General features: G+C 47.5%; 4 protein-coding genes and 1 long non-coding RNA gene across 9 annotated transcripts; 2 read left to right on the forward strand and 3 right to left on the reverse strand.

Moving 5' to 3' along the window:
- Positions 1 to 133: 133 nt before the first annotated feature.
- On the reverse strand, positions 134 to 5,120 carry LOC147189451 (protein FAM117A-like). 3 transcript variants are annotated; one of them, XM_086139041.1, is made up of 9 exons: positions 4,793 to 5,120; positions 4,512 to 4,726; positions 3,776 to 3,915; positions 3,498 to 3,608; positions 3,187 to 3,303; positions 2,233 to 2,361; positions 1,941 to 2,100; positions 1,716 to 1,869; positions 134 to 1,466 (listed from the first exon to the last, which is right to left on the reverse strand). In XM_086139041.1, exons 2-9 carry the CDS (start codon positions 4,615 to 4,617, stop codon positions 1,229 to 1,231), a joined length of 1,155 nt encoding a protein of 384 aa, XP_085995167.1. In that variant the 5' UTR covers positions 4,618 to 4,726; positions 4,793 to 5,120; the 3' UTR covers positions 134 to 1,228. The 3 variants fall into 3 exon arrangements, with proteins under 3 accessions (XP_085995167.1, XP_085995166.1, XP_085995168.1); XM_086139040.1 differs by having other exon boundaries at positions 4,512 to 5,120; XM_086139042.1 differs by lacking the exon at positions 2,233 to 2,361 and having other exon boundaries at positions 4,512 to 5,120.
- On the forward strand, positions 3,250 to 8,460 carry LOC147189452 (uncharacterized). Of its 2 annotated transcripts, none has more exons than XR_015104134.1 (3): positions 3,250 to 3,358; positions 8,016 to 8,225; positions 8,325 to 8,460. It is a non-coding gene; the product is annotated as an uncharacterized LOC147189452 (long non-coding RNA). The 2 variants fall into 2 exon arrangements; XR_015104133.1 differs by lacking the exon at positions 3,250 to 3,358 and adding an exon at positions 7,455 to 7,572.
- On the reverse strand, positions 6,326 to 11,050 carry rundc3ab (RUN domain containing 3Ab). 2 transcript variants are annotated; one of them, XM_086139039.1, is made up of 11 exons: positions 10,742 to 11,050; positions 9,481 to 9,596; positions 9,145 to 9,272; positions 8,961 to 9,046; positions 8,789 to 8,878; positions 8,640 to 8,720; positions 8,267 to 8,432; positions 8,014 to 8,171; positions 7,808 to 7,927; positions 7,444 to 7,541; positions 6,326 to 7,363 (listed from the first exon to the last, which is right to left on the reverse strand). In XM_086139039.1, exons 1-11 carry the CDS (start codon positions 10,837 to 10,839, stop codon positions 7,221 to 7,223), a joined length of 1,284 nt encoding a protein of 427 aa, XP_085995165.1. In that variant the 5' UTR covers positions 10,840 to 11,050; the 3' UTR covers positions 6,326 to 7,220. The 2 variants fall into 2 exon arrangements, with proteins under 2 accessions (XP_085995165.1, XP_085995164.1); XM_086139038.1 differs by having other exon boundaries at positions 7,444 to 7,544.
- A 158-nt stretch (positions 11,051 to 11,208) lies between these two features.
- Positions 11,209 to 19,684, reverse strand: pth3r (parathyroid hormone 3 receptor). The gene is made up of 14 exons (XM_086138941.1): positions 19,005 to 19,684; positions 18,645 to 18,830; positions 16,455 to 16,560; positions 15,943 to 16,053; positions 15,727 to 15,851; positions 15,098 to 15,192; positions 14,810 to 14,966; positions 14,259 to 14,412; positions 14,117 to 14,177; positions 13,972 to 14,038; positions 13,769 to 13,863; positions 13,538 to 13,679; positions 13,419 to 13,460; positions 11,209 to 13,241 (listed from the first exon to the last, which is right to left on the reverse strand). The coding sequence occupies exons 2-14, from the start codon at positions 18,720 to 18,722 to the stop codon at positions 12,786 to 12,788; spliced, it is 1,689 nt and encodes a 562-aa protein (XP_085995067.1). The 5' UTR covers positions 18,723 to 18,830; positions 19,005 to 19,684; the 3' UTR covers positions 11,209 to 12,785.
- A 111-nt stretch (positions 19,685 to 19,795) lies between these two features.
- On the forward strand, positions 19,796 to 21,726 carry taco1 (translational activator of mitochondrially encoded cytochrome c oxidase I). The gene is made up of 5 exons (XM_086138943.1): positions 19,796 to 20,221; positions 20,284 to 20,390; positions 20,541 to 20,674; positions 21,191 to 21,356; positions 21,467 to 21,726. Exons 1-5 carry the CDS (start codon positions 20,008 to 20,010, stop codon positions 21,674 to 21,676), a joined length of 831 nt encoding a protein of 276 aa, XP_085995069.1. The 5' UTR covers positions 19,796 to 20,007; the 3' UTR covers positions 21,677 to 21,726.
- The last annotated feature ends 55 nt before the right edge of the window (positions 21,727 to 21,781 follow it).

Here is a 21,781-nt window from a genome sequence, read left to right on the forward strand (position 1 = left end):
ATAACTGCCTCCACCTCATCGAAGGCCTGACTTCCAGGTGTAGAAAAACAGGCCTACGCCTAACGCGGCCAACCTTGCTGTCCTCGGACCATAAAATCTATTGAAACGTGGGGAAAATAATGACATCAAAAACCAGTGTCGAACGCTTTTAATACGTCACAACAAGGCTGCACGCATCAACAATGCTCTAATTCATGTGGGCAGAACACAGTACCTGAGATGACAGCCCCTCCCCCACATTGCAGTTGATACACAATTCAATGGATACTAAAACTTAAAACGTTCCGACTTGTGCTCATTCCGCACGCACATATACAAAACCAGACTAACATATGGAAGCAAGCGTATCATCTCTGAATAAAACCCTTTCCTGGAAGTGCATAAAAAAAAAATCAATCTTATACAATATTTTTCATAACACCTGTCTTGATTATACAGACAAAACTAAAAGTAACAGGCCTTTTTTCAGTTCGTATTTTTTAGCTTATTTTGCAGGTTATGTGAGGAATGGGAAAAAAAAGGTATGGAAACTACAAAAGTACAAAAGTGAATGTAAAAAAAAAAAGAAATTTGCAAAAGGAGCAATTTGGATTGTGCAAATGTGTCTACCAGGAAATACAACTACGGCACCTTGAAAAGAGGGAAAATGACAATGGGTGTACCGCTAAAACTGGTTAGGTGGTCAACTACATCTAGAAACACACCATTCGGAAACGTTTCCTTTTTGTAACGGAGCAACATGTGAACACGTGTCCTCCCCTCACTCCTCACTACGCAAACTGTTTAAAGCAGGAACGTGTACGCCATACTTTGCAAGTTTCTTTTCAGCCAGCAATCATCATCATCAAAGTGTGAATGAGAAGAATCCCAAATGATTTGTCACGCTTTGTACGCCAGCGGTTGTGAGGGTAAACAAACAGGATGGCGAGACCCCGATAAATAACCTTTTGTGGACTTTGAAAAAAGGGAGTGTGTGTGTGAGTCAAGCAGCAACATGTCTTCAAAGAGACCATCCCACCTCTCGCACTCATGTTTGGCCAAAAGTGAATCTTTGGATCTGGCTCTCACACTCACACACACAAACACAAAGTAAGTCCTCTTTGGATCGATTACTTTCCAAAGTATGATTTTTTTTTTTTTAAATAAACATTTCACACCCAGACGGAAAAGGAAGCTTTCCTAAAATAAAGCAAGAGCAACCACTACCGGAGAAAAGTGTGAGCTTTGATCAGACGGGGTCGGCGCGCGCGTAGCCGTGGCCGGAGGTGACGGCGGAAGAATCGAGGGGGTTGCGAGTGCCACCCTGGCTGGCGACGGACAGGCTGCAGAAGAGCACGTCCATGGAGGGCAACAGCGGCTCAAGGAGGCTGACGGGGCAGAAGGCGGAGCCCCCGTGGGGGGTAAAGTTTACCTTGTTGGGGTCCGGGCAGAAGGAGACGGGCACTGGCCTTGGCCGGTTTGAAGTGCTGAAAGAAAGGACGTTTTACAGCTGTCATTTTAACACTGGAAATTGAACTTATTTTTATCCTTATCCAGGAGTTGAGAATGCTACAATTCAAGTATTAACAGTTGAAGCTTTTACGATGCCTGCAATCAATGAATATACTTGACATTGCAGCGCATGGAGGGAGGACAAACGACAACCTTCCGCCGTACTTGTAAAATGTCCGAGGCCTATCACACACATGCGGCAAGTATGAAGCACGAGGACGCACCCGGTCTCCTCCCAGACTCGGACTTTTTCGCAGCCCTCGGGAGGTTCTCTCTGGAAGCAGCAGCTCTTGTTGGGTCCGGGCGAGGACGAGTTGAGCAGAGCCGGAGAGGGGTCGGCCTCGCTCAGGGACGACGGCGGGGACGGGAGATCCGAGCCTGGAGTCAGGGTGACGGTTCAGAAACGCCCGCGTCGTGACACCAGCAAGTGAGTCGGGAGCTACGGCCACCTTTCCGCATGTCCGGAGGGGCGTCGGCGGGCGAGGAGCCCGGCGAGGACGAGGCCGAAGACGGCGAGGGGGGCGTGGCGGAAGCCTGGTCGCTTTGAGATCCGCTGCTGCAGCTCTGCGGCGGCACAGGAGCGCGGTGGCCGTCCGGGACCTCCAGAAGCTGAAAAGACACCGTGCGGAATCGATACCTGATCATCATGCTTTTGATTTGGTTTTTATGATCACGATTGCAAATCGCTCAAACTTAGCGGCGCCAAGTTCACATATGCTCGGCCAAGCATTTTTGCATCACCTGATGCTGCCGATGCCCCGGCTGACAGACGAACATGCCTTCCAGCTCTTGGTTGAGGCCCTCGACGCTGCAGCGCAGCCGAGGCACCAGCGTGGACAGGGGAGCCAGCGGGATGGGAACGGGCTGAGTCTGAAGACACAAACGGGTCCCGTTTGCACGGAATCGTTCTAAACAGACGGCATTTAAGGTTGTCCGGGGGAGGGGGGGGACGGCCTGTCCTTACGAAGCTCTCTGATGTGCGCCTTTCATGCAAAAGAGGGTGTGTGGGGGGGGGGGGGGTGCAACGGTCGGGAAGCGAATTCCACAGCACGGCTGCAACGTGCACCGAGATATCGCAGGAATTTCATGAAGTGGCAACTAAAGTTTGAAAACCGGCACGACCACAAAAGCGGCCCGCGGCACAAACGTTTTGCGTTGCTGAAACGAGCCTGGAAATGACCCCAAAAAAAAAAAAAACATGCCACAGCTGTGCTGAAATGCAGAAGCGGTGTGATGTTGTGTCCTTCCTGTTGCCTCAGCGTTTGACTTCTTTCATTTCCTGCCCGAGTGAAGACGGCGTGAACATCTCAGCACAATATGCAACTTGCCATATTTTCCCCTCCTTTTTCCAAGTTTTGATCTCCATTTTTTTTTTTTTTTTACAAAAAGTGGCTGAGCGACAGCTCACATCTCGAAAACTCTCAAGGTTACTGGTGAGCCCAGGGATCGTCTCTCAAATCACTCATCAGTTGTAAAGCTGATGAACTTTAAGATTCGGGTGCCTCGATAAAATTCTACACTCGAAAAGCGCCATATTAGCAAATAAGATCCGATTTAAAAAATGTACAGCGTGGGCCTTGGCGCAGGTCTTGCCTCGCTCTCATCGGCTCTCTGGGCTTGCGGGGGAAGGGAGGGGGGGGGGGGGGGCGAAACCAAGCATGCGAGGTGCACGTTGCCGGCAGAGCGCAGAAGCACCTGAGCGGTTCCCAGGTTACAGCTCCCGAGAGCGGAGCTGCGCTGGCGGTCTCGCTCGTGGCCCCCCGAGACGCCAGGTTTGCTGTGCTGCTGCAGCTGTTGTTTTAGTTTGCTGATCTGCAACGGAGAGAGGTTACGTCCAGTCAGTCGGACAGCGCACCGCTTCTTCCGAGTGAGCTAAAACAAATGAGTGTGGAGCGAGTTTCGGTTGCGCGCTTTGTGCTATTGCAATCTCGAGTCATTTTCCATTCCGGCCCAGTGCTCTCGGGTGCTTTGAACAAACGAGAAATGTTGCCAAGTGCAACGCTCACTTCCTGCAGATGCTCCGTGCTGCCCCAGGATGCCGAGCGTTTGTGGTTGATGCCGCCGCCGTTGACGCCGTCGTCCCTCCGGCTCGACGTTTTGTCCGACCAGTTGGGAGTCTGGGAACAAGAAAAAAAAAGATAAAAATATATCATTTTTATGTTTGAGAACCACCGCAATTCCGTCTGTAAAACTCCAAAGTCCATTCCATTGACTCTGGGTGGCAAAAGTGACATTTCTCGCTTGAATTCAAAGCGCCATCGAGAAGGCGTCCCAATCATCTGACCTGAGTGGATTTGTCCTTCCGGCACAAGCTGCCCTCCGGTTCTTTGGGCCAGTGGCCTTGCAGGTACGGGCCGATGATGGCGTCCAGAGACACGGTCCGCCTCATGCCGAGGCTCAGCTGCTGCGGTTTGGCCTTTCCGGCTGTCGTCGGGATACAAGCCGGCGTCAATGAACATCGTTTGGTACGCCACTTCAAGGAGAAGTCCAGCGCTCAAATGTTGACTTCGGTGACGACTTTGATTTCCGATTTTTCGGAGCGACGGCACGTTAACTCTTAAACATATGATCGCTATGCGACACAATAGCAAGATCAGATCTGGAGACTTTGGTTCAGCTGATGTTCGTATGATACTTTTGGAGTAAATGACACTTGAATTAGTGGTTCTACGTGTCTGAATCCGTACTTCTATACTTTTTATGAGTCTTTTTTCCCCCCTCTTGATTTTGACTTATGTACTACATGTCGCTACTTGAATCAGTACTTTTACCAGTCATTTTTGAACACACGCCTTCTACTTTGATACAAAGTGTGAGCACCTGAATGGGTGCTTCTAGATTTACTAGTCAGTTTTTATCCAAGTATCTGTATTTCTACTAGTGTGAGTACTTAACCATTTATGAGTGCCTTTTTTTTTTAAACCCAAGTGCCGGTCTCTCTACTTTAGAGTACGAGTCCTTTTGTATGCGAGCGTGTCTTGGTGCCTCCAATGGCGAGTGACAGGTGGGGAGGCTCCTACCTGACTTTCCATCCCTGCCTTTGGCTCGGTGCTTGCTGGCCAGCTGATAGGGGACGGTCGCCTTGAGGGGCTGCGGGCCCAGAGTCGCTCCACTCCGGCCTGACATGCCTGCAGCAGCCTTTGGTGGACCGGCGACGGATGTGGAGGAAGGTGATGGAGTGGGGGGTTGCTCGCTGGGAAGCACTACCGCCGCTTGTCCCTCGATTGTTCGCTTACTTAAATCAAGCAAATTCGAACCCGAGTCAGCGAGTCGGCATTCCCACGGACGGCGAAAGAGTTACCTCCGACGCCGAGCGGTTATTTGCGGCTCGTCATGAGCTTCGGGCCACTTTTCTTGTCGTCTTCTGGCGAGTTAGCTGCCTAGCAAGCAAAGTTTCTTTGTGAGGATGTGGAGATGTTTGGAGCTCGCTGGCGAACAAGGAAGCGGACACCTTACACGAGGGAGGGGGCAAAAAGAGCACGTCAACAAAGCACCGACTACGGGCTTTTCTAGTCAAATTCAAAAGAATTTTCAGTTGTTTTCGTGCGGGCCGCAGCGGGTTGCGGCGGCCTAGAAAGTTGCGAGCTGGCTCCCGGGGTTCTGTCTGCTTGCTCAGCCCGCAGACTCCAAACACCTCCGCCACGCTGGTGTGGGTTTAATTATGGGGAAGGCGGGACTTAGTGGTCTTTACTTCTGATTGGTCAAGGCAACTAGAAGCTGCCTTCCAATTGGATGGTTTGCTACAAATCTCTTGAAGGACGCACGATGAAGTTAGTTTGTTGACGCCCCCTTTGTTTCATATCACTTGTTGAAGAAGCGGAACGTAATATAAACGCAACATCATCGTTCAACACGTTAAAGGATCACTTTCAACACTTTAAATACGTGTCATTAATGAGTGACCTCTTAGTAGTACACGATGTTCGAAAAGTCACCGTGCCCTTCTGTTTTTATGAACGGACGTGATTCAATATAGAACACAAGAAGCCCTTGTACTCTATATTGTAACATATACATTGTTATTTTTTATCAACAGGCATCTCATTTTGGTCGAAAATCTCCCACCTTTACAGATAATACACCCCCTGGCCCCCCACACAAAATCTGACTCTCACCAAACCAGAGCATAAACTGAACAAATACTGTATGTTGAGACATTTACATGATCTTCTCAGCCCTCCGATGGGAGGCATCACTATGATGTGGCCTGTGATGAGAAGGACTTTCACACCACGCACACCAAATCGGGCTACTTCTACTCTTGCCCCAAAATGGCTGATTCCAGCTCACCCATGATCCGTAATGCAAACAGGCACTATAGTGGCCAAAATATCCAACCCCAACAAATGGCCCCGGATCGTAACAAGGATTTTAAGGCCTGCGAACTGCATGCATGAACACCATCCGGGTGGACTGGTTTGGGGTGGTGTGTGCCTGCGTAAGCTTGTGTGAGAGCGGCAGCGTGCATTGTAGCAGATAAATGTCCCGACTCTGTGCAAAAAGGGAGTGCCAATGGCGGGGGTTGCGAAAGGAGGCACAGATAACACACTATGCCCCCCTTGAAGCAACTCCAAGTAGCCTCCCCCTTAAACTTGACTGTAAATTTGCACCTATGCAAACGCAAGTGGGCTTGACAACACAATTGTCTAGCTGGCCCACCAACACCGATACGCCTTATCTCAGTGGGTGGAATGCTTGTGTCCATCAGCTCATTATTTTGCAGCCAACAGAAACGTCGCTGGCCAAAGACAACACCAAATAACTCTTTTACGGGCGGGGAGTTAACTGAACATGTCAATTAGCATCTAGCCTGCAAATTCACCGCATACTTCCATTTGGTTGTTCAAAAAAAAAAAAGCAAGTTTATTGCATTTAAATAACACAAAAATGCACCGCGTAGCTCTCACTGAAAATATTACAAGATCCTACCGAATACTAAGTGGCTACGTCATGAAAAAAAAAAAAAGAATCGTCTTGAAAGAGCAATTCATTGGTGAAACGATGAGCGACACACGAACACAGTTTGGAGGGTCGTTTGTTTCCTGCTCACGCTTGCTTTTATGGGACAATACAATGGAAACATTCATTCTGCATAGTCATGATGCACTTTCCATTTGTATGGTGCATTGCAATGCCCCTGCAAACCTCGCTAACCTGATGCTAATATGTCATATCCTAAGTCTAAACTTCGACTCGGCAACATTATTTTTCTTGTTTGCTTGTTTGTTTTCTTTACAAGAAACACTAAATTTCTTGTAAAGTGAAATGAAATGTATTATGAACGCGACAGACCACAGAGGACTTGCAATATTTGGAATGATTACGCGGCCACGCTAGCTACCTAATTCCAGGTCTCAGTTGCGCCGGGTCCTTTACGCGGCAGCGTTTGAGCCATGCCCCCTCCCCCCCTGCTTTATCTTCAGAATTGCGGACGACATACAGTAGCTCTCAGTCTTTGCACGTTTTTAGCAGTTATTTTCAAATATGTATGCAGACGACAACAACGCCTGGTTGACAGTTGTCAGTTGATGTGTACGTACAATATGAGTGAAGAAGGGCAGTACTCCAGCTATTTTTTTTTTTTTCTTGGAAAGTCTTGCTACTCGTTCATAAAAATAGCATAGGTCAAAAGAGGGATGGAAAGCGGTGAGAGTTCAAGAGGCGTTATTTTGACTTTGTGTTTCACGCCGAATTGTCTTTCGGACGTGAGCGTTGGTTTTGGCGGCCCACTAGCTGGGAGAGAGGGCGGGACTGTTCTCTGTGCTGATGTGGACCAGGCACTCACTGGACTTGAGGCTTGATAGAGACTTGCAGCTTGGAAGGGAGCCCAAGGAGCCGCAAAGTCCCATGAGGGAAGGGGTGTAGTCCTTTTCTGGATGCAAGAAACATTTTCAGTCGTATTTGTTGCTGTTTCTTTTTTTTCTTCTAACGGACAACAGTGAGATTATTCACCTGTGCGCCAGGCTCCTCCGTTCTGCTTCCCCTCCGGCCTTAGAGGGTCTGAATCCAAGCTAATCTCCACTGACAGCAGCTCTGTGCTGGGGAAACTCCTTCTGAAGATCAACAAACAAAACCAACGAGGTACTGAACAGAGATCGGGCCGACAATTGCTAAATAAAGCTCCTCCCTTCACTTCAATATTGTTCCTTGGCCCTTAGATGTCACAAGGTGGTACCAATCAATATTTTTGAATGAGACATAGCCAGAGCACAACAACGGCGAATAGCTGGCAGATGACCACTCTCCCACCTGACCCTTGCAGGCCCATGCGCAGAGCAAAATATTCCTTCAAAAGAATTCTAATTGTCGGTCAAACCTGCGGAAGAGCTTGACGTGGTCCCGGCTGTCGTACGGCTCGAGCAGAGGCCATCGGTTCACTAGCGGGATGGTCAGGTTCTTGGCCAAGTGGCTGCTGTCGCACGGAATCAAACTTGTTCTGTATCGAATTGAACAAAATTGTTCCGCTTGACATTGTGACGATTGGCGTGGAATGACGGCGACGGTTTTACGGTTTCCACCCACAGTTGCTCCTGAAGCTCGAGGACGACGGTCTCCAGCTCTTTCTTCTCCCGTTGACTCCGACCGCGCAGCTCATCCAGGCGGACTTTCAGCCTCTCGTTCTCCGCCTCGGTGTTCTTCAGCTGGGACTCGCGCAGCCGCACCAGCTCCTCCAAGTAACCCTGACAAGGCACGCCGACTCAACTTTGACCCCACCACAACTCTAAACATGAAGGGTGCGCCGAGTTTGTGCTTGAACCGGAACACGACGACCGACCTTCTGCGCGTGAACGATCTTGAACCTCTGCTCCATCTTGCGACACTTTGTGCTCCAGCTCTCCTCGTCTGTGACCAGAGGCACGTAAGGATGCTCGGGGATGCTGTCGTCACTCGTGCTGCTGTCGACGCTCTGCCGCTCGTCGTCGTCGCTCACGTAGTCGTAGCTGGGACAGAAAGAGGCGTGTCTTTCGGCGTCTAGCTTTCACGCTGCACATCACAAACTATTAGGCCCGCCGCGTGCCGTGCCACAAATGCGACAAAAGTGGACCGCTGCAAAAAATTATAGTTGCCAATCTGTCTGTATCTGATCATAGAACACAATTAAAACTATTTTCTGGAAGAAAAAAAATTGAAATGCCTCTTTACTGTACCTTTGTGTGAATTTCAAATACGGCGTGTAGTCCACAACTGCGGAGCATTTCCCATCCAAGGCTTCCCCTTTCAGACAGAAACTGTGAAAGGAGACAAGCCATAGATCAGATCAGGGTTTGCGGCTCAAAGTGCCTGGAATGGAGGTCACCTAAAGTCTATGGCTCCCAGGCCTATGAGCATCCCGGTTAGGACGGAGGCTTCTTCTCTTAGCATGATGGCTCCCTCTGCATAGAAGCGTCTGCAAATACACAAAATACGCACCGGCTTGAGTTGCCATTTCCGATGCATTAAAAAAAAAAAAAAGAAGTTCAGCCTCTCACCTTGTCGTTCGAGAGTCCCTCAGGGCAGTAGCTATATATTCCGACAGCCTCTTCTCCATCAGGGCCACTCTTATCCAGGCGCGGCCCTTAAGGGATCAACCAAAGACAGCCAAGGTGAATCCAGTATGTCCGAATGTCTGAAGTAAAGCCTTCTTTTAAAAGGCAACATCATCCTCGGCCTTACTTTTGCTCGTGAGGGGCTGATGTTCTCCATGCTCTCGATGCTGCTAATGCAGCTGTTTGGCAGTTTGGCGCAAGCCAGTCGAATGAAATCCCAGAAACTCCTCTGGCCATCGAACCAGCGACCGGAGCCTGAAATCATTTTTTGGAACGGTTCAAAACGGGGCTAAGTAATAGACGTCAAATGTTGAAGGTAGCGCAGGTAAATGGAATCATTTTAGCACGTTAGCATGGAAAGGGCACATTATTGAAAGCGCCTTGTAGCAAATACGTGTGGTCGAAGTGATCAAATCCAAAGGCAATTCAATCCTCAACACAAAGAGAAATCAATGTGGGTTACCTTTAAAACAATGGCTGAGAATGTGCTCCAGGACGGCCGCAAAGTTGATGAACTCCTCCGATGAGTCATCGATGGGCTCGGCCGTGTATTTCTCTAAGAGGGTCTTGACTGAAAACCTGTGGGGAGGCGCCGGGAGAGAATAAAGACAAAAACAAAACAATATGTTGTTAAATCCTACATACATACATAGTAGCTGGAGAAACATGAAGCATTAAAAAAAAAAAAAAAAACGTTTATCTAATCAATCCATTGAAGTTACAGCTTTACATCCATTTACCGAGGACTCAAACTGCCCCACCCAAGCTGAACTGGGGTCACTCTTCAAGGAAAATGTTTCCGGCAGGCATCCAGAAGAAGACCAGTCACATATTACTGGACAGATCAATTAGATGAGTAACTATATTGATAATGCAATGTGCTGTTTTCATAGTGATCGTTATCAGGAATGGCTAACTGCGAGCTCCAGCCGGAGCTCCAAAGAAACACCCATTTGCATGTTTTGCATTCATCCCACCACGAGGAGAGTGATCAAACTCTCCATTGTTCCAGAAGCATCAATGTGTCATTCAGTAGACAACGTAAACAGCGGACGATCACCCGGTGGCTCTTTGAATCAAAATAAACACAATTCCAACGCCTTCTCATGACTCCGTTATTCACTATTGGCCCTCTAGTTGAGGGGTGGTAGGAATGTGAGCCATATTAGCCCCTTTCCGGAGCTAATTAAGGTAATCAAACTATTCAAAACTGCCTGCGTGCACCTTGTTGGTGACCCCTGCTGTAACGGAACAAATCATTGCTGCTACTCATATTGCATTTCCAAAAAGGAGACTCAAAGGTCACGCAAAAGACCCAACATAAGTGATGAGATTTTCGACCCTACTTTTGAACCCCACTTATGGGATCGCCAAATGGACTAGAAGGTGTGAATAAATGCACCCAGGCCTCTTATATGGTGATTCCCCAGGGTGCCAGCCGGTCCTTGCCCGGGGGAAGGTTGTCGTCATGGCAACCACACCATCATCCGGCTGAGGGTAAAATGGAAGATGACACTGCTAAACTCATGCCGAGCCCCTTTTTGTTGCCGTCTTTTCTGTATATGAGTACGTCAGCACAGAGCTGTCACTGTACTGACTTCTAATAAGATGATGTCATCTGAGGTCAGGACACAGCTGAGTACCAAGAGCAGAAAAGTGGGGCGTACATACAGGCACGGTTCGAGACACTTAGGCTACGGCATGTCTGGTAAAGTAACACTGACCTGCACACGGTGATGAGGTTCTTCCTCTCCACCGCCACATTCCGAGTGGATGCTTTCTTCGACACTTCACCCATGGTGGCCACGCAGCAGGGCTCCATCTGGCCGGCAGCCCGGCGATCAAAGGACCCCTCCCTTCCCGACGCGGGTCCGCCTCATTCACGCCCGCGGCGAGAGAGGACGGAGGAAAAGCTAGGAGGAGCCGCGAGATGCAAGCGGCACAAAGGAATCGTGTGTCGTTCCTCTGTTTTGATTTCTAATCTCGCCAACAGACTGCTGTTGGACATCTGTGCTGTCCTTTTCGTTCACGGTGTCTCCGCCCCTATCCTCGACGTCATCATGACGCGACACCCTAATATATTTACAGTATTTGCATCTTTTAACCAATTTGAGATTGATTAAATGTGGAATTTAAATTTAAATTTTAGTTTATTTACATTTTTTTATTTCAATTTTGAATACATTATACATTCATTACTTATCTCAAAGCACCACTGTATATTTTGTCTATGTCAGCCAATAGCAGAGCACACCTAGATAAAAAATTTAAAAAATCACACTTTAGGACAAGTTGGAGTGATCAATTAAACGACCGTGAATGTTTTTGAATTGTGGGAGGAAACCCAGAGAAAATCCACGCAGGCACATTCAAAACATGCAAACTCCACACAAGAAGGCCAGATCCCCGAATCAAACCCATGACCTCTGCCTGCCACGCTATAAAATGCATATATGTATTTATACTATAGCATGGTGCTTTGAGATACAAGTTTAAATGGCTCCACAACAATGCTTATAACTCAAAACATGGTCACTCAAATAATCTTTCACCATTGAAATGAATGGAGCTACCATTAATCTATTCCAGGCTCCCTAGGAAACCAAACAAACAATTCGTAGTGTGTTTTTTAATAAGGAGCATAGCACTAAATATACTAAATATACATGTATGGTAATCAACATAATTAAATATCCATCCATCCATTTTCCAAACCGCTTGATCCTCACTAGGGTTGCGGGGGGTGCTGGAGCCTATCCCAGCTGTCTGCGGGCAGTAGGCGGGGGACACCCTGAATCGGTTGCCAGCCAATCGCAGGGCACACAGAGACGAACAACCATCCACGCTCACATTCACACCTAGGGACAATTTAGAGCGTTCAATCAGCCTGCCATGCATGTTTTTGGAACGTGGGAGGAAACCGGAGTACCCGGAGAAAACCCACGCAGGCCCGGGGAGAACATGCAAACTCCACACAGGGAGGCCGGAGCTGGAATTGAACCCGGTACCTCTGCACTGTGAAGTCGACGTGCTAACCACTGGACTACCGGGCCGCCCATAATTAAATAGAATGGAAATAATTGTTCAAGTTCATGTATCATGATTAATTCATTGCAGCTACTTCTGGTGTGTGCAACTTAGTCACCAGGGGGGCAGTATAATATACCCACGCAGACACAAATGAACAGGAATTTCACAAACACCGGACTTCAACTCTGCATGACCATAACAGGATAAATGGATGGAGTGCAAGATTGTGCCTATACAGTATGCACTTAATGTAGATGCACTTAATGTTGTGGTGATAAAAATAAAACACACAGATACATGTGAATGCTGGTGCAAGTTTGGGTACCGTTTTCGGTGTGAGTCAGGTTCTAAGTGACCTGTGTGAAATTCAGGACAGTGTTGCGAGACGATGAAGTGGAAACGTGGCTGGCTCAGAAGAAGGTGAGGGTGCTTCTTTGTGAGGGAGCCAAAGGCATCTGCGTGGGCCTTTCGGGACTGACGAATAAACAAAGAACAATGACAAGGCTGCACTGCAGCGCCCAAACCGTCTAGACGTGTCTGACCACAGCCGACTGTTAGGGAGGAATGAACGCATTGACACAAGTTATGTTCACGTTTACATGACATTCAAACTGGATCACGCGAGTGTAATTTAGGGTCAATATTGTCGACTTCAGTGAATCTCAAAGTGGGGTACGGGGGCATGGGCTCCCTTCATATATATGTACACCAAACAATATGAACACATTCCCTAGATATTTACAAGACAGTCTCCAGTTCTTTCACAGACAAGGACGTATCTGGATCCCGTTCTCCAAGGGTCTCCGCCAGAGAACTTTTAGGCTCATCGGGTTTCTTGGTACCTCTCGCGTGCCTTGCAAAGACCCCCCCGGCCCCCGGCCCTCCCGCCGGCCTCCTTGCCGCGATCACCGAGCTCTCGCATTCACCGCCCGTATATCTGGGCAGATTGCTTTGCGGATGGAGGGCGGCCTGGCGGGGCAGCCTGAGCCCCGGGCCCCCCCCTGCGCCCCCGCTGTAGCCGACCGCTCGGTGATTGGCGGCGGACGTGCAGACGCTGTGGGTGGTGGTGGCGTGGGACATCATGCCGCCGTAGTAACAGCTGCCTCCACCGTTACTGCTGGTTATCCTGGCTTTTTGTTTGAGGTCCAGTGCGAGGCTTCTCCTTAGCCACGCCTTCTTCACCTCTGCCTGCACCTGCAAGTCATCCAATCTTGCTCAGTCACAACAAATACGATGGCTCTTAAAAGTCTACACAACACAGGCGAAACACCAGATTTTTGTGACTTGGATAACTCATTCCATAATCTTTTAAGCCATCTCTGACTCTGCTGCCCGACCTCTGTTCATCAGACATCGCCGTCACAACATTACCTCGCCATTGCAGAAGCAGTAGATGAAGGCCACAAAAAAGCCCTGGAACACAGCGGGCAATCAATTCACAAATCGCCCGCATCATTATCACGAGACGTGACCCATGGATTTTGTCCGACCTGCGATGAGTTGAAGAACATCTCGTAGTGCATCTGCACCTGCCACAGCAGCCCGGATACTTCGGTGTAAGGGAGAGCCATGAAGACCATGTAGTGGACCCCAAACAAAGGCATGAGCACCAGTGTGGACTTGAGAAGCTTCCTTCGGGGTAAGGTCCACATGTTGGGGGAGCGGCGAGTGGGAGGGGTTAAAGGTCAAGACCTCAATCCCGGGAAGAGAGATTCTCTCACCGGTATTGTTGCCGAGGATCCAGTTTTCCAGTTTTGGTCTCCCATAATTTGGACGCCAACACGCGAATGATGTTGACAAAGAGCAGGAAATTGACCTGCGTGAGGAGAAAACGTGTTTACGTAACAATGTTTCGTATCGGGGTTGCAGTATTGGATTGTACGGATGTACTTCATCAAGTGACCACGGAGTGCATTTTCCTTACAACAATGGCTGCCAGAATGGGAACTTGATAAATCCACTTCAGGTTTCCAGCACTGATGTCCCAACACCTAGAAAAAAAACAAAAAACAAAACGCGTGATCTCGGATTCGACTCCAATTCCCCCCATTAGGATGGCGGCGACTCACTGCGTGTCTGCCAGAGACGCCCGCACGCTGACCCAAATGGACACAAACAAAGCCGGAACACCTAAAATGAGAACGGTGGCCATCAATCGCCGTCCTGCATGGGACCCGCTTCTCCTGCCGTCCCGTGCGCAAGTAAGCTTACCCCAGCCGATGATGGTGAGGGCCCAAAGGTAGTTCTTATCAGAGAAGAAGGCCATGAAGATGAGGCTGTGTAGGTAAAGGCCCTCCACCAAGATCCAGTAATGATTGGTCGCCAGGAAGTATAGAAAAAAGGTGACGGCTACTTTGCAGCCAGCCTAAACACGCATGCCAACATAAAGAGAGGGTGAGGATTCCCCCAGCCGCTCAAACAAAACCGATATTGTGTAGCGCCACCTACTGGCATGGAGATGTCAGATTTTTAAGCAGCTGGAGGCTCGGGGGTTCCCCAACAATACTCATGACTCAAAACATTGGATGTGAAATCATCTTTCCCCATTGGGGTCCTCGGTTTATGACAATATTGACATCTGACTTGATGCGTTTTTTTCGGTTTTTTTAACGATACATGTTCTTAGATCTTAGATCGCAACAGACGCTGAATTCCCCCCCCCCCCCCAAAAAAAAAAAAAAACAATTCAAAAATCCAAATCCAGACATTCAAACTCAAATGACACAGAAATCCCTCCATACAGCGACCATGCATGATTTTACCATGTGTTGCTTCTGTCCCACGAGCTCGGCTTCAGCTTCTGCGCCCTCACCGGACACTGAGTAGAGCACCGCGTCCTTCACAAAGATGCTGACGGCTCGGCAGACGAAGGAAGTGAAGAGGTGCACGTGGATGTAGTTGCGGGTGCAGTGGAGCCGTCTGAAGAGTTGGACAAAATTTTTGTTTATACATCGGAATATAAATGTGAATTCTCTTGTGGCTGTCTCAATGGAAACCAACAAATCTCAATTTAAAAAGTATGAATATTTTTTTTCCCCGCTGTATCTTACTTGAAGTAGCAGAGGATGAAGACGGCCACCAGCAGAGATGCCAGAGAGACGGAGTAGCCAACGGTGTACATAAGGTGCAGTCTTTCAAACACCTTCTGCAGGACAAAGAAACAAATAAGACAACGTAGCGCACGAGTACATCCACGAGGGTGTTCTAGGTGGTGAGCAGCTGCATTTTGGACCAACTGGAGATGCGTCAGGGAGGACTGGCTGACTCCAAAATAATTACGGTTATACATTAACCAAGGCATGGATTACTGTTTGGTAGTACTGTTGTTCTTAGTGAGTTGCTTAACTTAAGCCAGTGGCCTTCTGTATTCTTTTCGTTGATGCTCTGAAGTTCGATTTCCACCAGACAGGGCAAAAGCGGAAGTTAAGGAGAAAACATATTTTTTGCTTCGCCGGACAAACAACAGAGGCCCCATAATTGAATCCTGTGGAACACCATCTACCTGACAATGGGTCACAGTGTGATTGAAAGCAACTAAGGCGACCGCAAAAAGTCCTGCTTGCCAAATCTGCCAAGGATCTAAACCCCGTTAGACCACTAAAATCGTCCCAACTCGTCGACACGGGTCATGCACTAGTAGCATTCTTATCAAGTAATTCAAATATTAAATCAATAGTACCTCTTCTTGAGTCCTGTAATTGGCTGACAAGTAGGTGGTGCACTCGCTGTAGTTTGCCCAGGTCCGGTTGATGACGGACACCTGCTCCCAGTTACCAGACGCATCGCAGTGGCGGTAGGCCCGACCTGGAAACAGTCGGGGACATCAACGCAATGCTAAAGCTCCCTCGCGCACGCGATCGTGCAATGGCATAAGAAGGCGCTCTGCGATTTGTACCTCCGTGGTTGAAGTCGTAGATATACTCGGGACAGCCTACTGACACCAGGTGACCGGCGCTGCTCCTTGGCCAGCAGATGATGCCGTCCCACTCGGGGGCGCAGTCGCCTTCTGCCCCCCCCCCCCCCCAAAACAATGAAAACGTGCAAACATGTTACATTGTAATGCATATCTCCATGTAATATTTGCATCATTTTGTTTGACCGGTCGTTTCTTATTTTTCCACATTCGATTTGTTCTGCTGCAGCTTCTCGATTCTTTCTCCAATTGAAACGGCTGAAGCCATCTATCGACTCATCTACATTTGCATCACAGTGTGAAAGCCAAACGCTTTCCCTGCAGGATATGACAGGCGGTCACTCGTATCTTATCAGAGCTCCCATAAATCACGGCTGCAATAACAGCGCTCGGGATCTTCGCTCTTCTTGTCTTTCCGATGTATTTATAAATCACAAAAAACAATTGACGCATTTAGAAATTCCAAAAAGAAGAATGACAACATACAAACAGACCTTGCATGAGGGCCATTTGTGACTGGATGCTATTTTCACACTTGGCCCGAGCTCCGATCAGCACAAAGATCTGCTCGTCACGCGTGATGACATCATCGGAGTCCACCTGCCAGTCGGGAGAATGGACATGACTCGCAGTAGCTTGTGAACAAGTGAGATTTTACCTAAGACGGTCTCTGGTATGCTCGATATGTGCGGCTGCGCCATTTCTGAAATGGTTTCCTCCTTGAGATCATAACATGTAAATGGTTGCCGTTTGTAAGGGGAATTTGGAGAATTTTTGGTGGGAGCCATGTGTGTGCAGGGGGGCTGGGGGGGCAGTAGGGACTCGCAGAGAGCACCATTCAAGCTAGGGTTATCACTATTTGGATTTGATTTGTTGTAATTTGTGTAAACAAACAAACAAAAACTAATCGCATTCTAAAATCGAACTTAAAAAGCAGTCCTTGGCCAACTGGGGGTGAAATAGTACAAACAGAAATACTACACATACTGTAGATTTGATTATTAAATGTTGTCCAAAAAAAAAAAAAAAGTCACCATTTTTTGACCAACCGAGGCAATCTGTCAACCCTTGCGGAGGATTTTGATGAGTTGCCCCAAGGTGTTGTGAAATAGTTGAGAGAGGACGCGGTATGTGATGATGCGCCGCCAACCCCTTTGCTTCCCGCCGCCTAGGCCGGATGGGCCGGATGGCGGGAGAGCTGACCGACGCCCCACACAAGTGCGGCCTTTGTGCAGCCACTCACGACAGAGCTGGAAAAACCACAAGGAGCCCCAAACCAAAAGAACAACTGTGCCGGGTTACCACTTCACGTATAAAAATCCAGTAAAAATTCTGGGGGGGGGGGGGGGGGGGGGTCTTTAAGATTTCAGGTTTTGTTGCTTCAGGGGGTGCGATGTTAGCACGGCCACCAGCAAGAGGTCGCCGTTAAATCTCTTTATTTTTTCTCCAAATAGCTCAAGAGCAGATTCAAACAAAGGCTCCAGCGTGGTTCGACGTCACCGCCGTGCAGAAAGGAAACGATCAAGAAGCCCAACAGACACATTTCATGACGCGGCCCATTAAAATAAACTGCCAGTCGGCGAATTTGGCTTCCACTCAAAATGTTGACCGGTTATCAATTGTTTTTAGAACGGGAACGCTCAGCCCAAGTCAATACAGACATATTGAGAAACGCAATAGCGGTCGTGAGTTTCATGTGGTGATTCCTGGAAGACGCCTGCTTGCAGGTTGTGTGAATTACTGTGGAAACATCAACTTTCTCATCACCCTCTTAAAATAACAGCCAAAGTTGATGTGTTAAGCAAAGGATGTAGCCAATTTTACAAGTTGTCATTTATGAGACTACGGGAAGTAAAAAATATATATATATCTATAGCGATACATTTTGTCAAAATATGACATAGGCCATTATTTTAAGAGGCTGACAATTATGGAAGCGTAGATCAAGGGTGTGCAAACTTTTTGCCTCAGAGAAAAATCTGAAAAATCCAAGGGTGCATTTTGTGATTTTATCAGAATAGTTTTGCCTCCAAAATAACCCTTTTTTTAAAAATACAAGTTTTATTGTATGTGAGGGAATGTGTAACTTCAATATAATTCAAAAACTATTGTACAAGAAAAATTGTATGTTTTTTTTAATATCAGAACATATGTTTGTAATTGTAGGTTCCCCAACATTTGCATTGCAAAGGATTTTAGAAATCAGTCTGGACGTATACAGTAAATACTGCATATGTAAAATAACTCTTGCATAGTTTTATTTTTTATTATTATTTTTTATAGCGCTGCTGAAAGCCCGCCATGTTTCCTGAAAAAAAAGTTCACACTGCTCTGTGACATTTTCCATATTTGGCCTCAGGTTGGGAGTGGTATTTCTTACAATAACCTGTCACTGTGTGACAATGTTTGATTCATACAATCAAATGTCTTTCTGCGTGTATTATTTAATCATTGCTTGGGGCTGGAGTTTCAATAAAATCTTCAAATATTCACATTCAATCCTCTTATGTTTCCCACAAATTGGCACCATTTATTTTGAAAGCCCACAAAAAAAGGATACAAAATAAAGCCATAACTTTTGCCTGAGCTTGGGTTACTTTTGCTAATTATGAATTGTGTTCCTCAATTTATGATATCCTCAATGAGTAGATCAGTATCACCCAAACGTGACAAGGAGCACTTACCAGTCCCGTCACAGTTATTACACTGTGAAGAAGAACCAAAAGAGAAAGTCCAGGTCCAGGCAACATCCCATCTGTCATTGTGGCAAATTCAGCTGGCCGTTTTTCTGCTCAAAACCTCATGTCCACTCATTCCCCGGATCGGTCATCCCAAAACTCTCCTCTGGATCCCACCTGGGCTCCTCTCCTCTTGAATGTGTTTTTGTGTCAGTCAATTTAAAAAAAAAGAAAGAAAAAACAAGAATTACAGTTCAGGGTCTCTTTCGTGCATCATGATTGTTCAGATTGTGATGTTGCTGTGCACGGCTCAGTGGACATCATGAGAGAGAGCAAGAAGGGGAAAGTGCAGAAGGAACGTGCTACCTTGTGGGGAGGAGAGAAAGAGAGAGGGGGAAGCACTGGGGAGGAAGGACGCTTCCTCCTCCTCCTGCAGTTGTTTGGGAGATTATCACTTCCTGGAGGCCTCATCTTTATTTTTGTAAAATAACACACAAGACATATCTGGTTGTCATAATTGCCATGGAAAATAAAACAACAACATCAAATAAATGACACCTGCCAGTAGACATGAAGAACTCCTTTTAGTTCATTATAGCTGATTACAATTTGGGGCCCTTTTTGGCAAATTTCCCAAATTCTTCAAATTAGACTAAAATGGCTGCTTCAAACCAACATGGATGACTTCCTGTTCAATTTCATGCATGGATGGGTCCCTAGATAATGATTATAAGCAGTGATTACAAGAGGGCCTAATTAGCCCACGTGTTACGAATTTACAATGAGAAGCCAAAGTATTTCTGAATTGGAAAAAAATGTCTACCTTTATGATGATATTAATCACTTCTAAAGTCATGTAAACCAGTCCGATATAATATACCTAAATTACGGAGGTCTTTGAAGGCACCGTGCGGGTCACTGAACGAGTGAGTAGCGTCTAATTGGTAGAGAACCAGGAAGTATGTGGGATTCGCGGACTGGGGTTTTTATGAATGACATGTAATATTTATTGTGTGTGTTGGCGTACTCCGTATTTACAGTCCAGAGTAAATACATGAATTATATATAACTTTAAGGGAGAAGTCATTAAAAAACAATGCAATACAAATCCCAGTAAATTTGGTACTACGGAAGTCTCGGAAGCCAACAGTGTCGTTCTTCGCGTCATCACAACCCGGAAGATGACAGCTTCACAACAAGGACATTGTCACGTTGTCTAAAATAGTAAAGTATCGAACGCTAAGCGGTCTGACGTTATTCATTTAGATGAAATATTTAGCAGAAGGAAGCTGACAGCACGTTTGGTTGGAATTTTACCGCCATGTGACGTTAAAATCAGTGTAGCGTTGTGTGTGTTTGCGTGAAGGGCATGGCGGGGCGCGTGTTGCTGGGGGCTATCCGGACCCTGCGATCCACGGAGCGGGTTTGGAGGAGTCCTCCTGTCCGGGCTGTGCACCCGAGCCATGCCTTGTGCGCAGGTCACAACAAGTGGTCCAAAGTCAAACACGTAAAAGGTCCTAAAGATGAGGCGAGGGGGCGAATGATAGCCAAATTTGTCATGATGATCAAGGTTGCTGTGAAAGGTGAGCATGAAATAAATAGCTTTTTAAGTCCGGTGTATCTGAGAATTCCTTGCGCTTCGCAGAGGGTGGACCCAATCCAGACATGAACGTCAATTTAGCCCAACTCCTGGAGCAGTGCAGAAACAAGAACGTACCAAAAGCATCCATAGAGGCTGCAATCAAGAATGCGGTGCGTTCATCATTCAATTCCATTTCCTACACACTTTTCCTCATTTAGGGTCCTGCGCAGATGTGGCATTGACATAAATGAGGCGCGGGCATGTAATCACACAACAGTGCACGATTAAGAACCTTTTTTTTTCTGTGCTCCCATCAATAGGAAAAAGCCAAGCCGGCATCGCAGCACATATTTGAAGCTCGGGGACCGGGCGGATGCCTTCTACTCATTGAAGTCCTGACCGATAACAGCTCGCGGAGCCAGCAGGATGTCCGAGGGGTCCTGAGTAGAAACGGGTCAGGCGGGCTTCCTTTTTCGCTCTGATTTTCCATCCAAAACACATTTATCTTCCTGCCACACTAAGAAGGGATTTACACAGCAGGTACAACTGCCCGATTCTGATATCATCATCCCTATTTTCTTTTTTTCTTTTTTTTGGTGGGGGGGGGGGGGGGGTCGTTTTCCAGTGATGTGAAACATGCAAATTTGCATGTAAATAACATCATAAGCATCAACACCGGACACTGACAACATGGAAGTAGATCCAAGTATATAAATAAACAACTGAAATATACAGTAGTAAAAGTGTGTTATTTGTTTGTTTTCAGGAAGATGCAAGTGTGCATAGATCACCAATTACCTGTATGTGGTCGACATCCCGCTAAAAAGCTTTGTAACTGCCACAAGATGGCAGCAAAGCACTAGTTTTGTCCGAATGGAAGAACCGAAAACCTGAATTGAAGCGTAAACGCAACCCGACAACGAATTCCACGAGCTGCCTCAACCAGGTGTGTTTATGTGTCGGCCCGCAGAGGGATGCTCTCAGAGGGCGCCCGCCACAGCTTCAGCAGGAAGGCTGTGGTGGTGGTACCTGGTCAGAACGTCACATCCGAGCAAGCGCTGCAGCTGGCCATCGAGGCTGGCGCACAGGACGTCCAAGAGACGGAGGACGAGGATGACGACGCGCCCCTCCTGCGGGTAAAACACAAACGTCACACACAGGAGACAAATGATGAGTTACTTTGAACTCCAATCGAGGCTTAGTATTGCTTAAAAACGATGAAACTCACAGTCGTCTCTTTTTCCAGTTCATTTGTGACAATGCGGATCTGCGGAAGGTACGGGCGTCGCTGGAGGAGCTGGGGATGAAGGTGACGTTGTCGGACTCCGAATTTGTCCCTCGCGCACTCTCGCCCCTGGACCAGGAGCAGCTCGTGGCGGCCTCCACGCTCATCGAAGCCCTTAGTGACTGTCCGGACGTGGTTCGCATCTGGGACAATATTCAGGCTCAGAGCTGAGAGGGTTTCTGGAGAGATGCCAAATTGTAAATAAAGGCCTTTGGACAGTTGAGCTGGAACCTCCTTGATCAATTTTGGGCTCGAGAAGCAAGCGCTGTGACTGGG

Source organism: Hippocampus guttulatus, chromosome 19 (genome assembly GCF_054856545.1).
Source record: "Hippocampus guttulatus isolate MCC_2025c chromosome 19, RoL_Hgut_1.0, whole genome shotgun sequence".
Lineage (NCBI taxonomy): Eukaryota > Metazoa > Chordata > Actinopteri > Syngnathiformes > Syngnathidae > Hippocampus > Hippocampus guttulatus.